Source organism: Erpetoichthys calabaricus, chromosome 6, assembly GCF_900747795.2.
Source record: "Erpetoichthys calabaricus chromosome 6, fErpCal1.3, whole genome shotgun sequence".
Taxonomy (NCBI): Eukaryota; Metazoa; Chordata; class Cladistia; order Polypteriformes; family Polypteridae; genus Erpetoichthys; species Erpetoichthys calabaricus.
Genome location: NC_041399.2, coordinates 68,003,069 through 68,018,401, shown reverse-complemented (window position 1 = coordinate 68,018,401; position 15,333 = coordinate 68,003,069). Strand labels below are relative to the sequence as shown.

Below are 15,333 nucleotides of genomic sequence, written 5' to 3'. Positions count from 1 at the left end.
TATATACATTAGTTTCAGTTTTACTAACTATGGTATGGTTGAAGAGCTACTATGGAGTTTAGTTTTGTGTCACAATCAGACAGAAATTTACACTTAACAGGTTTGCATAGGAGTTTAAAAGCTTACTACACTACATGGTTTACTATATGATTTTATCTTTGTCTGTTAAAAACAAGCATAATCAAAACCAGATACTGAATAGGAACAATTTTATACAATTTCATAATTTTTAAAATATTTTCTATGTCATTTGTTCTAAACAAATGTGTGCTTACTGTTGGCACGTTTCATCTTTTCCTTTTCTTGCCCAGAATGGGCCAATTTGTGATGAAATTTATGTGAATTTTAAGGTTTGAGGGTTTTTTTTTTTTTCACTAAATATCTAAAGCACACAAGATATTGTGCTCAAAGACAATGTGCTTATAATTAATGCCTTCAATCTTCTTCTTTTGGCTGCTCTCGTTAGGGGTTGCCACAGCACATCAACCAAAATTGTTGTCCGCATATTGATTTGGCAAAATGTTACACCGGATATTGCATTCAAAAATCTCCCATACTGAGTTTTGTTATTTTCTACCAACCATACTGATCTCTGATTCAGTCTCATGCACATACAAATTATAGACAGAATTTTCAACTTGCAGGCCTGAAAAGATATCAAAAATCAGAAAATAGACTCTACTGTGTACTGACAGGTGTGACCATGAAAATCATGGGGGCCTAGGAAGAACAGGGCACTTATGCTTGAATCAGTGTACAGACACTACTTAGCTTTATTGAGGGAAGCAATGAAAAACAAGCATGTATTGTCAAGGTTAGGGGTGGTGAGACTTGAATAGCACATTTATTTATTATTATTATTATTTATTAATTTAACAGTAAACCCTTAATGAGCACAGCAAGAGCAGGTAATAGGAGTGTGGACAGCCACAAAATGACAGAAACAGCATCTGAGATTAGGAGCAATATATATATTTTCTAAACTCGCTTATTGCAGGATCGCAGGAATCCTGGAGCCTATCACAGAAGCTTTGGATGCAAGGCAGGAAAAATCCCTGGATAGGGTGCCAGCCAATTGGGAGAATACTATATATATGCAATACGAAATACATGGCTGATGTTAAGAACAAAAAGAGTATGATATTTGAACTATCTATTTTGGGAGGAGAGAGAGAGAGAGAGAAAAAGATTGAAAAGAGGGAGACAAATATTTTAAAACATAATTCTGCCACCGGATTTTCACAATATTAGTTATTTTGAGCTGTAAATATAAAACTAAAAAAAATGATACATTTAATAAATACAGAACAAATATAAAAGCACATTAGTAAGTTTAGTTTTTCACCAGTTGGCAGACTTTCTTCACTTACCTACCTGTAGTTCAATACAGACATTGCCAACTGAGGAATATTACAAAGTTTGTATCACTTCGTTGTTAAACAACCTTTTTAAAGCAAAAGTGATTGGTCAGCAACAATATGCTGATCTCATACAGTATGCTGACCTAGTCCATCTCTCGTTTTATTTTCAAAAAGGATTTCTCCTGTGTGAAGTGGAAGGTGAATTATTGTCAAAAAATGCAGACACCTGAGAAATAAACTGAAACGTTTTCCACTCGTGATTTTTCTGTCCATACTGTAAAGGTTTTGTTGACCAGCACATTCTGACTTCAGGCATTTGAATTACATCTTGATATACAGGAAGCACCAAGAAATGCAGCAACTCATCCTAATGGACATCAGACATGCAACTTGGAATTTGGCTTAGTGTATGCTGCTGTATATACTGTATGTTGGGCTCAGTCAGAATTACAGCTAACATGGCGTCATTAATGAACAGACTGAAACTCTGCAAGGGAGTATCTCTTGAGTCCTTAAGATTCAGTGAATGAATGGCAGCTTTGAAAGTTGCCGGGCACATTCAAAGCAAAACCATCACCTTGGTACACTTCACTAACAATTGAACTAGAATCTAACATGCGGTCACTATAAACTCCTAAAGAACTGTCACTGTTATCACACAGTAAATCGTGTTCTTCATCACACACTTTATGCGCCCGTATTCAGCTTGCTCTATTACCGTAAATGCTGTGTCAACATCTGCCCTCTATCACCAGCTGCTGATCACTGCATGAATATATGCAGGAGGCTCGTAATGGGTGATTTTCGGTTTTAGAGTTAAAGGTTACAAGGGTTAAAGACTAGCAGCAGGATTATTTCTTCCAAAAACAAATATGGAATTCTTTTTAATATACAGTACTTTGATTAATTTTGGGATCCCTGGAGCCCAGGTTAGCCACTGTGCAAGTCCAGTTGTTATGAAAACTAAAACTATTTTTAGTAAATTATTATTTTATTTCAGTTAGTCTTTTCAGCCAATTTAATAGTTTCATTTAGTTTTCGTTTTTCATTTCAGTTTTGTTAAATATTTTATTTCAGTTTCCGAAAATATTTCTCTCTATTATAATAAAAAAATCTTGGGAGACGAGACTTTTTATCCTGCGATGAGACGTGATCTTTTGAAGAGAGACACTTTCACGTCCCAAAGAGACAAGGCTTTGTGCCAAGAGATTTAACCATGCCTGGGGCCGGAAATAAAAGCCAAAGAGTAGATGACAAAGTAGAACATCATACAGAATTCAAAAATGTTGACGCCATACACATGTAGAGCAGGTTAGAGATAACTGAAGTAAGAAAATTCAAAAGTCTCAAAAAAATGATATTAAAGATCACATTAGCGCAACCAAACGGAAATTATTACTCGGTGAAATAACAGAACAACGAAAAGAGATTGTATATATATTTTTGGATTTAAACTTTAAGTCGGAGACTTGTAGATTGTCTAATTCGTGTTGCCATCAGAGCAAAGTTTCTTCCCAATGAAGAGGCGTATCTGTGAGAACTAAAAGATTGTTTGTTTGGTGAAAGTGGAATACCCGTGAGGGAAATTTTCAAGCCCCGCAAGACAAGACTTTATGCAAAGAGATTTGGAAAAGTCCTGCCCACATTTAAAACATTTACAACCACATACACAGTTCAATCAATTCTAATTTGTGTGAATGCTATTGTCAGACACAGTTCGTGTAGAGAGAAAGAAACGATATTAACTCATGGGCAGTTATACGTTGCGTTGTCACAATGTAATTCCAAACATGGAATCAAAATTCAATGTGATATTGACAAAAAGGTAAAAGCAAAATGAGATAGAATATATGGACAAAGGTGATATGACAGAAGTATGTAGATATTGTTTGGCTTTAAACTTTAAGTTGGAGACATGTAGATCGTCTAATTCGTGTTGCCATCTGGGAAAAGTAGTGTTTCTTTCCAATGAAGAGGCCTATCAGCAAGAATTAAGTTTTGTTGTTTGCAAGCAGCAGAGACACAAAGTTGCTGGTGCGTAGTACAGGCAGAGGGGTTGGTGAGCGAAGCGACCAGGGGGCAAAGCCCCTTAGTTTTATTAATAGATTCAGTTTTGACTTCAGTTTTCGTTAATTATAATAACCTTGACAAACACCTTAGGTATTATTTATGAACCAGCTCTTTCTTTGTACAAAACACCATATTTTTACAATAGTTCTAATAATAAACACAGAAAACTCAATTTATTTATCCTATAAAGTTTTACTTTCATACAGTCCACATTCATCACTTCCCATTCAATAGATATTGTAAAAACAGCAGCAGAGATAAAAATTGGAAATATGAACACATTAGTTTGGGTAATAAATCTCCTGGTTTGTCTACATGACAGAACAAAGTTGGCCTATTAAATTAGGAAAAAGTAAAATAAAATTTTGCAATCTAAAATTGATATAGTACTGATAAAATTGCCGCCTTTACCTTTCTTCCAGTGTATGCAGCACGATGAAGTGGTGTATCTCCCATGTCATTTAACACATTTACTTCTGCTCCAGCCTGCAAAAATAAAATACATTCAGGAGCCAGAGAAACACACAAACTAGATATTACTTACATATGTCAGTAGTTGCAAAAGAACAATACCTTCAGCAACTCCTCTGCAACATCCTTGTGTCCAAAGTAGCAAGCAAGGTGCAGAGGAGTCCATCCTAGATTAGATTTGCTTCTGCCTGAAAGAAAATTAGAAAATGATTGTTCTTAAAACTCCACAAGTCAGCTGAGGGAACAACTATATTAAGAAAACTTAAAATGTTTTAATCTAAAATTCAACAAGTGGCATGAAGAAGTGTTGGGGGAACCATAAATATGTATTTACTTGTATACATCAACAGAAGGCTTCACAGCAAGATACTGAAATCTTATTCCACTAAATGAAAACCAAGCAAAATTATACTGACATCTTGTGGTCATTAAATAAACTGCAGACAGACTGCCTAGAAATTGATTAATAGCACTAAACTGTTTATTTATAGTTAAAATGTTATACAGGTGTAAAAGTTCCATACTTTATAATTTTCTAAGCCAACTTAATCATGAGCAGGGTTGTGGTGGACTGGAACCTATCCCAGAAAGCATACCCAGCAAACAAAACTGACATTGGGCCTGTGTAGACCCAGTGGGGCCAAACATATTGGCCATATGTGGGCAGTCATCAGTGGTCCAATTCAGATTTGCACATCAGGGCCCCAAAACACTGGCCCAAACAGATGGGGAACACAAACTGCATCACAAACCTCAAAAAAATAAATTAAATAATAATCCATAATTTACTAGGGCATCTATCCACTTTCTGTACCCACCTATCTAGGGTATTGTTGCTGGGTACCTGGAGCCTATCTGAGCAAGCAAAGGGCACAGGAAGGAACAACCTCTGGACAGGGCACCAGCCTATCACGGGGTGAACACACTCACTCACATAGCACAGGACAATATGAGCATGGGGAAAATTTGAAAGCTCCACGCAGGGAAGGCAGAGGGTATGTAAACCCAGGTCTCCTTACTTTGAGGCAGAAGCACTATCACTGTGGCACTCCTTACTAGTGCTTGACTTGAAATGCTTGGTTGTTTTTTTAATCAATTAAATTTGCAATTTTTCTCATTAACTAGCTATGCTATTCACATAAGATGACATGAAATCTAAATTACGTAAACCTTAGCATTAACGTTTGCAATGCACCATTTTGTTATGCATGTAGCAATAAAATGCATTGTGTTTATCTTTTCAACAGATGGCACATTATCAACATTTCTACTAATAAAATGCATTGGAACATTTAATGTTTTTGATGCACCATCTGTTGGAGTGACAGAGAAATACTATAGCACCCAGACATGAACACAGACATTACATTTTTATTAAGGTAGGTAATGAATACCAAAAAAACTAATGTTTATCCTTATAAAACACAAAATGCCTTTTAATTTATTGGTACTAGTCCAGTTTGTTTAAAAAAAAAAAAAAAAAAAAGTGTTACAGCCCTGAACATGAAAACATTACCAATAACATATAAAGAAATTGCAATTTTAGCCAACATAGAAACAATACTTTTTGAAATTCTTCAAATAGTTATTTATTCTTCTACATCAAAATCTAAATCACACCTAAAATACTAATTAAATACATTACATACTCAGTAAGAACATTAAAAAGTAGGAAACTAATGGGGTGGTGATGACATCGGCCAGCGTGGCAAATCATCACTGGGCCAGGAAAGGATTTACCCATTCTGGGCCATTAAGGAAACTTTGCTAAGGGCCCCTTGCAGCAGCCCCACACATTGGGACATTATATTATTATTATGTTATTATTAGTTCTCCAAAGACAACACTGCTAATGGTCTGCCCACAAGGGGGCCGCTGTGTCCATGTTTGCTGGGTAGGGCACAAGGCCTGAACAAACACCTGGACAATTCACCAGTCCATCGCAGGGTGAACACATTCACATACCACACACCCACTAGGGCAAACTTAGCATCCCCAATCCGCCTAACCTGCATGTCTTTGGACTGTGTCAATCTGGAACACTCAAAGGAGATTTGCACGGACATGGGGAAAACATGCAAACTCCATGGAGGAAGTATATTTTTAATGAGTGTTTCATATTGGAAATTTGCTGATCTACTTTGTTTCAAATCTGAATATAACTAATTTGATGGCTTTAATGACACTATACTATAAAATATTTTTGAAAAAACAAGTTGCAGGGTTTCACGAAGCCTTGCAACACTGGGTGTACAGCATCACTACTCCATGGGAATTTCAAACCATCACAAAGCACACCAGCACACACAACTTCATTCATTTATAAACTGAAACTTTAAATGTGACCAAATTGATTAATCAACACAATTGTTGATGTGAGAAGAAATGTGAGCACCCTTTAAAAACCTGTACAGTAAGAGGAGAAACATTCAAACACCATACAGAATGGTACCAAATTAGAACTGTAATCGTGTCTGTAGTTGTAGAGCTGTGGTGAAAAAAAAATTAAAAACTGACTGACTTATTAAGGCAGTGCTAAATCAGATGTCAATGTCAATTTATTTATATAGCACATTTAAAACAACATAGTAATGCTGTGGCCAAAGTGCTTTACAATTATAGAATAAAAGAAGAACAAAACAATTAACATAAAAACAAACAGAAATAAAATATATGAACAGAAAATAAGATACATAATAAATAGAAGTAATGTTATATAATCACAAAGAGGAAACCATCAGTATTACTGAAGGTCATGGAATGCAAGTGAATAGAAATGAGTCTTTAATCTTGTTTTACAGTTCAATTGTAGACGACTCCTTTATATGATGAGGTAAAGAGTTCCACAGGTGAGGCGCAGCAGCTGCAAAGGCCCTGTCCCCCTTGGTTTTACACTTGGTACGAGGGACAACAAGAGACAACTGATCAGAAGATCTAAGCACTCTGGATGGCTGGTGTAAAACACACAGTTCAGATAAATAGGCAGGAGCAATCCCATGTAAAGATTTAAAAACTAGCAGCAAGATTTTAAAATCAATTCGAAAACTGACAGGCAGCCAGTGTAAAGAAGCTATGATAAGAGAAACCGAGTCATACTTTCCTGCCCCAACCAGAAAGCGAGCGGCAGCATTTTGGACCAGCTGTAACCTGTGTATCAGAGATTTGTTAATCCCAGAATACAGTGAGTTGCAGTAATCGAGGCGAGAAAAAAATAAAAGCATGAGTAGCTTTCTCAAGATCTCTAGAAGATAAAAAAAAGGCTTGAACTTACCTAATAGACGAAGTTGGAAAAAGCAACTCTTGACTACAGAATTTACTTGTTTCTCAAAAGAGAGGTTACTATCAAAGGTAACACCAAGATTGTGCACTTGAGGTTTGGAAAAGACAAGAGAAAGAGCCGAGAAGTCCAAGACCAATTTGGGCTTTAGCTGTTGGACCCACTATAAGCACCGCCGTTTTATTTTGATTCAGAGATAGAAAATTAAATATGTATGTATGGTACATATTCAATGTAAAACTCTATCACATGAGGAAGGATCCACTGAGATTGCAAAACACAGTTGCGCAAGACCTATAAATATGTCTGTCAAAATCATGTGGCTGTGCATTTTAAGATTAGAGAATTTTAGGGCATAAATTGGAATATTTCATATCACGTTGCTATGGTCACCCCACACCACTATCATGTTTTAATATTCAAAGAGTACAAAGCTAAAATATATTCAATAAAAGGTTTATATGTAGTTAATTTCCTTAAGTACAGTCAACAACAAAACTGAAAAAAGAATAGCTAATGAAGCCAAAATAAACAAACAGCAAACAATCTTTTCAAAGGAGATATTAGGGGATGCAGTACTAGAGAATTTAAAGAAACCTCTGATATAAGCTACTACTATAGATGTCTTTAAAAATGAGAAGCAAATACCAAAGTATAAATGATAGAATTTATGGAGTGCCTAAAGTGGATCTAAAAATAAGGTCAGAGTTTACAGATTTTAAAATAGGAGAGTCACATGTGCAATTAGATCCTCAATACTGTACACTGTAAACTATAAAACCTCTTGGAGCAGATGGAATTTTACTGGTTGTACTGAAAGGAATGAAAAAACTTATTAAGTATATTTTTTAAGTTACTTCACATGGAAGACGTACTTGATAACTGGAAAGTTGCAAATGTGACTCCAGTCTACAAGACATGAAACACAATGTATCCTGGTAGTTATAGATTAATAAGCCTTACGTCTGTGCCATGTAAGACTGTGGGAAGTATAATAAGAAATAAATTAAGAGTGTACCTGCATAAAAATAGCATACTAATTACTGGCTTGAAGGGATTTATGACAGGAAAATTGTGCCAAACCAGTATCTTTTTTGAGCTCACTACTGAAGTAGTAGTAGTAGTAGTAAGTAGTAGGCAAGAATAAAGCATAGTACATAATTTACTGTGACTTTCAAAGAGTTTTGATACAGTCCCATAGTGAAAATTTAATTTGAAACTAGAACCTATTGGCATCATAAGTAAACTGCAAAATAGTATTTCGATTTGGTTAATCAAAATGAAATAAAGAGTACAAATAAACGAGAGAATTCTTCAAGTAGGGTGAAGAGTGGAGCTCTTCAGGGTCTTTTTTATTTCTGTTAATTACAGATTCTGGTATAGTTAGCAAGCTTGTAAAATTCACAGACGACACTAAAGTTGAAGAGATAAAATATACAGTAATCCCTCGCTATATCGCGCTTCGCCTTTCGCGGCTTCACTCCATCGCGGATTTTATATGTAAGCATATTTAAATATACAGTAATCCCTCCTCCATCGCGGGGGTTGCGTTCCAGAGCCACCCGCGAAGTAGGAAAATCCGCGAAGTAGAAACCATACGTTTATATGGTTATTTTTAGAATGTCATGCTTGGGTCACAGATTTGCGCAGAAACACAGGAGGTTGTAGAGAGACAGGAACGTTATTCAAACACTGCAAACAAACATTTGTCTCTTTTTCAAAAGTTTAAACTGTGCTCCATGACAAGACAGAGATGACAGTTCTGTCTCACAATTAAAAGAATGCAAACATATCTTCCTTTTCAAAGGAGTGCAAAGCAAGCAGTCAAAAAAAAAATCAATACGGCTTTTAAGTATGCGAAGCACCGCCGGTACAAAGCTGTTGAAGGCGGCAGCTCACACCCCCTCTGTCAGGAGCAGGAAGAGAGAGAGAGAGAGAGAGAGAGAGATAGCGAGAGACAGATAAAAAAAATCAATACGTGCCCTTTGAGCTTTTAAGTATGCGAAGCTCCGTGCAGCCTGTCCTTCAGGAAGCAGCTGCACACAGCCCCCCTGCTCACACCCCCCTACGTCAGCGCAAGAGAGAGAGAGAGAGAAAGTTAGCTGGATAGCTTTTCAGCCATCTGCCAATAGCGTCCCTTGTATGAAATCAACTGGGCAAACCAACTGAGGAAGCATGTACCAGAAATTAAAAGACCTATTGTCCGCAGAAACCCGCGAAGCAGCGAAAAATCCGCGATATATATTTAAATATGCTTACATATAAAATCCGCGATGGAGTGAAGCCGCGAAAGGCGAAGCGCGATATAGCGAGGGATCACTGTATATCGCGGAATTTTCGCTGCTTCGCGGGTTTCTGCGGACAATGGGTCTTTTAATTTCTGGTACATGCTTCCTCAGTTGGTTTGCCCAGTTGATTTCATACAAGGGACGCTATTGGCAGATGGCTGAGAAGCTACCCGGCTTACTTTTCTCTGTCTCTCTTGCACTGACTTTCTCTGATCCTGACGTAGGGGGTGTGAGCAGGGGGGCTGTTCGCACACCTAGACGATACGGACGCTCGTCAAAAAATGCTGAAAGATTATCTTCACGGTGCTATCTTTTGTGCAGCTGCTTCCTGAAACGACATGCTGCCCGGTGCTTCGCATACTTAAAAGCTCGAAGGGCACGTATTGATTTTTGATTGAAAAACAAACTCTGTCTGTCTCTCTCTCTTTGTCTGCTCCTGACGGAGGGGGTGTGAGCTGCCGCCTTCAACAGCTTTGTGCCGCAGTGCTTCGCATACTTAAAAGAAGCCCTATTGATTTGTTTGCTTTTCTCTCTATCTCTGTGACAGCCTGTGCTCCTGACACGCACTCCTTTGAAGAGGAAGATATGTTTGCATTCTTTTAATTGTGAGACGGAACTGTCATCTCTGTCTTGTCATGGAGCACAGTTTAAACTTTTGAAAAAGAGACAAATGTTTGTTTGCAGTGTTTGAATAATGTTCCTGTCTCTCTACAACCTCCTGTGTTTCTGCACAAATCTGTGACCCAAGCATGACAATATAAAAATAACTATATAAACATATGGTTTCTACTTTGCGGATTTTCTTATTTCGCGGGTGGCTCTGGAACGCAACCCCAGCGATAGAGGAGGGATTACTGTACCGTCAAAGCAAAAAAAAAAAAAGGCAGACCCTGAAAATTTTCAGAACTGTGCAAACACTCTAAAATGTAGTTTATCAAAGAAAAGTGCTACATACAAAGAAAAGGAAAGATATTTGTAATAAATAAAGGATTTCTTACAGGAATCAATCCCTAAAAGGATTTAGGAGTTTACGTTATCATAACATTCTCATTGCCTAGGCAAGGTATAATTATAGCAATTATAAAACATAGATATAAATGTCATCTATCTATCTACTGTATCTATTATGGCAGGCAGCCAGGGCCCATGCCCAGCCGGGACGCCCCTGCAGCATATCTTCCGGGGGAGCAAGGATGGGAAACCCAGTATCTCCCCTTGGACGCTAGATGGCAGTCTCTCTGGGCTGCAGCGCTGCCTCTGACTCCTCCAGGGCTTCATGGGGGTTGAAGTTTTGTGCAGCCCTGTTGGTTCCGCAGGCACCGCCAGGGGGTGCTGCAGCTGGGACTCCTGGGTGTGGCAAATATGCCCAAATGGGCTCAGACGTACAGCTGGATGTTGGCAATCAAGCACCTGGAGCACTTCCAGGTGGACTATAAAAGGAGCCAGAGTTGGGTGGAGGAGGATGAGGTTACCTGGGAGGAGTGGTGGTGCCAGAGAGAAGAGTGATTTGCTTGTGGTGTGTTGGTCTTTTGGGACGGTGTTGTGGCTGGGGGACATAGTAAAGACGTGCCCTCCAGCTGAAGAAAATAAAAAGTTTATTTATTTTACACGTGCCTCCTTGTGAATTTGTGTCGGGTCGGGTGCATGTATAGCGCCTTTGTTACACTATATAAAATGCATTGTAAAAAAATACTGACTATATGTCAGTCCTCAGAATGCATAATGCATTAATGAGACAGCACCAGGAGTACTAAATGCTGTTGTGGTCGCTACACTACAAAGAGACACATCTACTTTTAAAGCTGTGCTCATGAGAGAAACCAGGTGCGTCCCAGGACTAAAGCATATGTCCTACTCTAACACTCTCGAGAATTAAGCCTTTTTAGTGTCAAGCAGTGAAGGCATGGAGAGCTAATTTACTTCTTCATAATTGTCAAAGGCATTACTAAAAATTGATGTAGCAGAATGCTTTTAATTAAATGAGAACCACATACAGCAGTGGAAATTAAGGGAAGGTATATTTAACAACAAAAACAACAACATTTATTTACGTATATAGCACATTTTTATACAAAAAGTAGCTCAAAGTGCTTTACGTAATGAATTTAAGCCTGAAGCCTGGAAGCACTTCTTCACACAAAGCTTTGAGGGAATCAGGAACAAAACTGCTAAGTCATGTAGTTGAAACAGAAACCCTGATAACCTTTATGATGGGTCTGGAGGAGTTAATGGGACATCATTATTAGCTAACTAAAGCTTGATGGACTACTTGTCTCCTTTTCTTTGTGAGATTTCTTATGTTGTTATGTAAATATGAAATTCAGACCAAAAAAGAACAGCAAAGGTGCTGATTATTTTTGAGCGTAAAACAAAGACGTACTATGCACAACATATTAAAAACAAAAAAGATTCTGTAACAAAAACCCGTATGACTAATTGTGCATTTTTGCATTGATGCTGACCAAACTTTACAAATTAAACATTGTTATCATAAGTTCATGCTGGGCTGAAATTCCAAATCTTAGCTTGTATGTTGTGACAATAACATAATCACTCTTCATATAGACAAGAAACCTTATGTAGCTAGAATTTTAATAATTAAATTCTATTTACAATTAGAAGTTAAATGTATTCGTCTAATGTTCAGTCTATTTAAAACATGTATATCATATAATTATTAGTCTATTACCTTTACAGTTTATGTCAAAGTTACTTTCTCCATGTTTCCTGGATTCCAAAAGGTTTTTAATTCCATCAATGTTGCCATTCCTTGCATCATGAAGAAACTGCTCCTCTGAAGTTGTATTCATTCTGTTGTATTAAATGAACACATTTTGTGTTAAAATTTGACAATAAAGTCTGACATTACGGCATATAATGCACTGAATATTATAAAAGGCAGACGTCAAAAGCGTTAAAACACTGGCACCTTGCAGATTAGGCTAACAAATTCTAAGAAGAATGCATAGCCTGAAATTTATTGGTTGTATGCCCATCAGACTCCAGCTGATCTGCGCTCCTGCCCTAGATATGTTGGTGACAAAGATGAATGGAAGGACAGATGGATAGATATAGGAGACAGAAATTTCAAGTTTGGAAATAAGGTAATTAATATGCTAATAATGATGCCAGAAAGTGTAACATGTTGAATGTTGATTAACACATGCAAGGAACAACCTAACTGTACAACTGAGAATCAAGCAGTATTTAGAGATCAAAGAACTTTTTAAACCTGCAATAATGACAGATTCAGCTTAAACAATGCTACAGGCAGATATATTTATCAAGTCTTGAGTCCTTATATATGCATGCAAAACAAAAAATACGAGAAATATGCAAAACAAAAACACAAATCTGGATACAGACAAAAAAATTCAATCAGGTGTCTGAAAATAGCTTATGCTTACTTTAAGCATCTGTTGTAATCAGCAAATAGTTATCAAGTGAGTGCTCCATGAAAACAGCAAGAGGCACCAAAAGCTAATATATCTTTGATTAGAAATAAAAATATTAACAGCTATTACAGGATTAATAAAACAACATGTATTAGTAGTCCTGAGCATGCCATTTGAAATATAGCTTAAGGTTCATATAGTGCTGATCAAGAAACCATGCATCAAGGGGCAAATAATTTCAACCAGTTTTTGTTATAATTGAAGATTTACATTAATTTGAAGCAATACATTAAATAATGCATTTTAGAACAGGATTAAATAGTTTTCTAGTTTACAATAATTAACATTTCGGATATAAGCAGGTTGAAATCTCTATCACACCTAACAATGTCAACCTGATATAATTCTAATCTACTTTCATACGCATTTGATAATACTTCATGAAATAGTGTTTTCTGTAATGAAATGTTCATAGGGTCCGTTTCTTTTCTAACTGAATACCATGGGGTTTTCTTCCTGTATTACAAGTATGGTTAAACTTCACTTGGTGTATTAATTGGTGATAGGCATGGCAGCAAAGCACATAAAAATATATGTACACATATAGTAGAAAAACAATTAATCCAAAGCACACAACTAAGTATAACAAATATATAATTACTATACTGGCAAAAAAGCATACTGTATACAAAATAGGAATAAGCAAACTTCAAAAGGCACTGAACCATTTTACATTCACACACACACACACACACACTGTACATGTGACACAGTTTCTTGTACATTTGAATTTCCCACCCTCAGCTCTGAAAACTCCGGCACTGAAAAACAGGAGTGACCTTGATGCACCTTGATGTCCCACACTATAAAAGCCTCAGCAAAAAGAATGTTATTAGTCTCTGACTAGATATGGAAGAAGGCACATTTGCGTTGCTGAACTCTTCTTTTGCTTTTTCCAAATAATCTTCAGTTAAATGGGGATTAACCCTGGTACTTCATCTCTATATTTATTTTCTCTTTTTATTACAGTGTATATAGATTTGTTGGATTTTAACATCACTATAATATATATACACACACACACTAGTGATGTTAAAATCCAACAAACTGGGTAAAATATTTACACAAAGAATCAGAAATGTGTACATGTTTACATAGAGTTAGAAACTTACTGTAAAATCACAGTATCTTAAAATTGAAAAGGATTCTAACATGTTTATATTTAAGTTTATATTTATTATTACAGATTAATACAATAATCTGTTTTCTGGTTTTATATGTCATTTTTACTGTATTATTTTCAGTTATTTTTGGTTGTTTCCTTTGTGACCACAAGTAGGTGACAGAGGGCCCCAAACCCAAGAAACAGTAAAATATCAGATGTTTTTAGAATAAAATAAAAAGGTATTTCCATCCATCCATGCATCCATTATCCAACCTGCTATATCCTAACTACAGGGTATTCCTCCAAAGCACTTTCCACAACCACCTCTCCAAATATAAGCCACAATTATGCAGAAATCCTACAATAAACTAACAATTCCTCCTTATTACCTTCGGCTGAGTGTTGCCTGCTGCCTCCTGACTCTAACCCAAATGAAGTGAGGCAGCAGACTTCTTTTAAGTCAGACTCGGGGAAAGCGTCTGATGTCACGCTGTGTTCTTGAGGAAGCACTTCTGGGCCATAGAAAAAGTAGTGTGGTCTTTCCCCAACAGCACCTTCTCTCAATCCCCAGGGACCCCAACAGGGCTGCACTTCCAGTCTTCATCTCCCACAAACCCTTGTGGGAGTCCCAACTGGGTTCCCACAGGAGGACTACTGCCACCTAGCATATGGGGGATGGAATCACTCCCAGTCGTCGGCTTTACTCAGTCCCTCTGCTATAGAATACTGACTGGGTGCAAATTTATTTCCTTGTCCCTTTGGCCAATTTGCTTGTGTCACTGCACAATTGCATCCCATCTGGGTAATGGGATATCCTCTGGCCAGGATACCCATTTTTCTTCTACACCTTTTAACTTCTCTAAACAATTTTACAACCTGTAAAATGTTTAATATTTTTATGTTAGGTTTATTCTGACTGTACTTTAGAGACCACTTATTTATTTCAATGCACGTAATTGCATTTTGGATTGATTGTTTACTCTCTGCTTATTTACACAATTTTTGTATTACTACTATAATGTATTCTATATTTGTAGGTTTCCAAGTAGACTAAATCTATTTTAGCATGGTAATCTTAACCATCCATTATGCAGGCTCATTGCACCTTTGGAAGTCTGCAACACCACTGCTCATTCGTAAATGTTTAGGCAAGAAAGCAATACTATGATAATGGCTATTAAAACTGAGATATATCAATTAGTAAAGAGCATATGCCATTTAAAAAGCCCAGATCAGAATAAGCACATTGGAAATGGTCAAGATAAAAGGAATGGTGATGTTACTTTAATAATGAAGTCCATTTTCC

General features: G+C 36.9%; 1 protein-coding gene across 5 annotated transcripts in view; it reads right to left on the bottom strand.

Annotated features, from left to right (window-relative positions):
* osbpl1a (oxysterol binding protein-like 1A) overlaps positions 1 to 15,333 on the bottom strand; it is a 226,803-nt gene that overhangs the window by 196,510 nt on the left and 14,960 nt on the right. For 4 of the 5 annotated variants that reach the window (XM_028803652.2, XM_028803651.2, XM_051928916.1 and 1 more), the window contains exons 2-4: positions 12,157 to 12,278; positions 4,005 to 4,090; positions 3,843 to 3,917 (exon numbers count right to left, since the gene is read on the bottom strand). In XM_028803652.2, coding sequence (XP_028659485.1) covers positions 3,843 to 3,917; positions 4,005 to 4,090; positions 12,157 to 12,277 — 282 coding nt within the window. In that variant the 5' untranslated portion in view covers position 12,278. The remainder of the gene's footprint in view (positions 1 to 3,842; positions 3,918 to 4,004; positions 4,091 to 12,156; positions 12,279 to 15,333) is intronic. The other variant, XM_051928919.1, reaches the window with a different exon arrangement.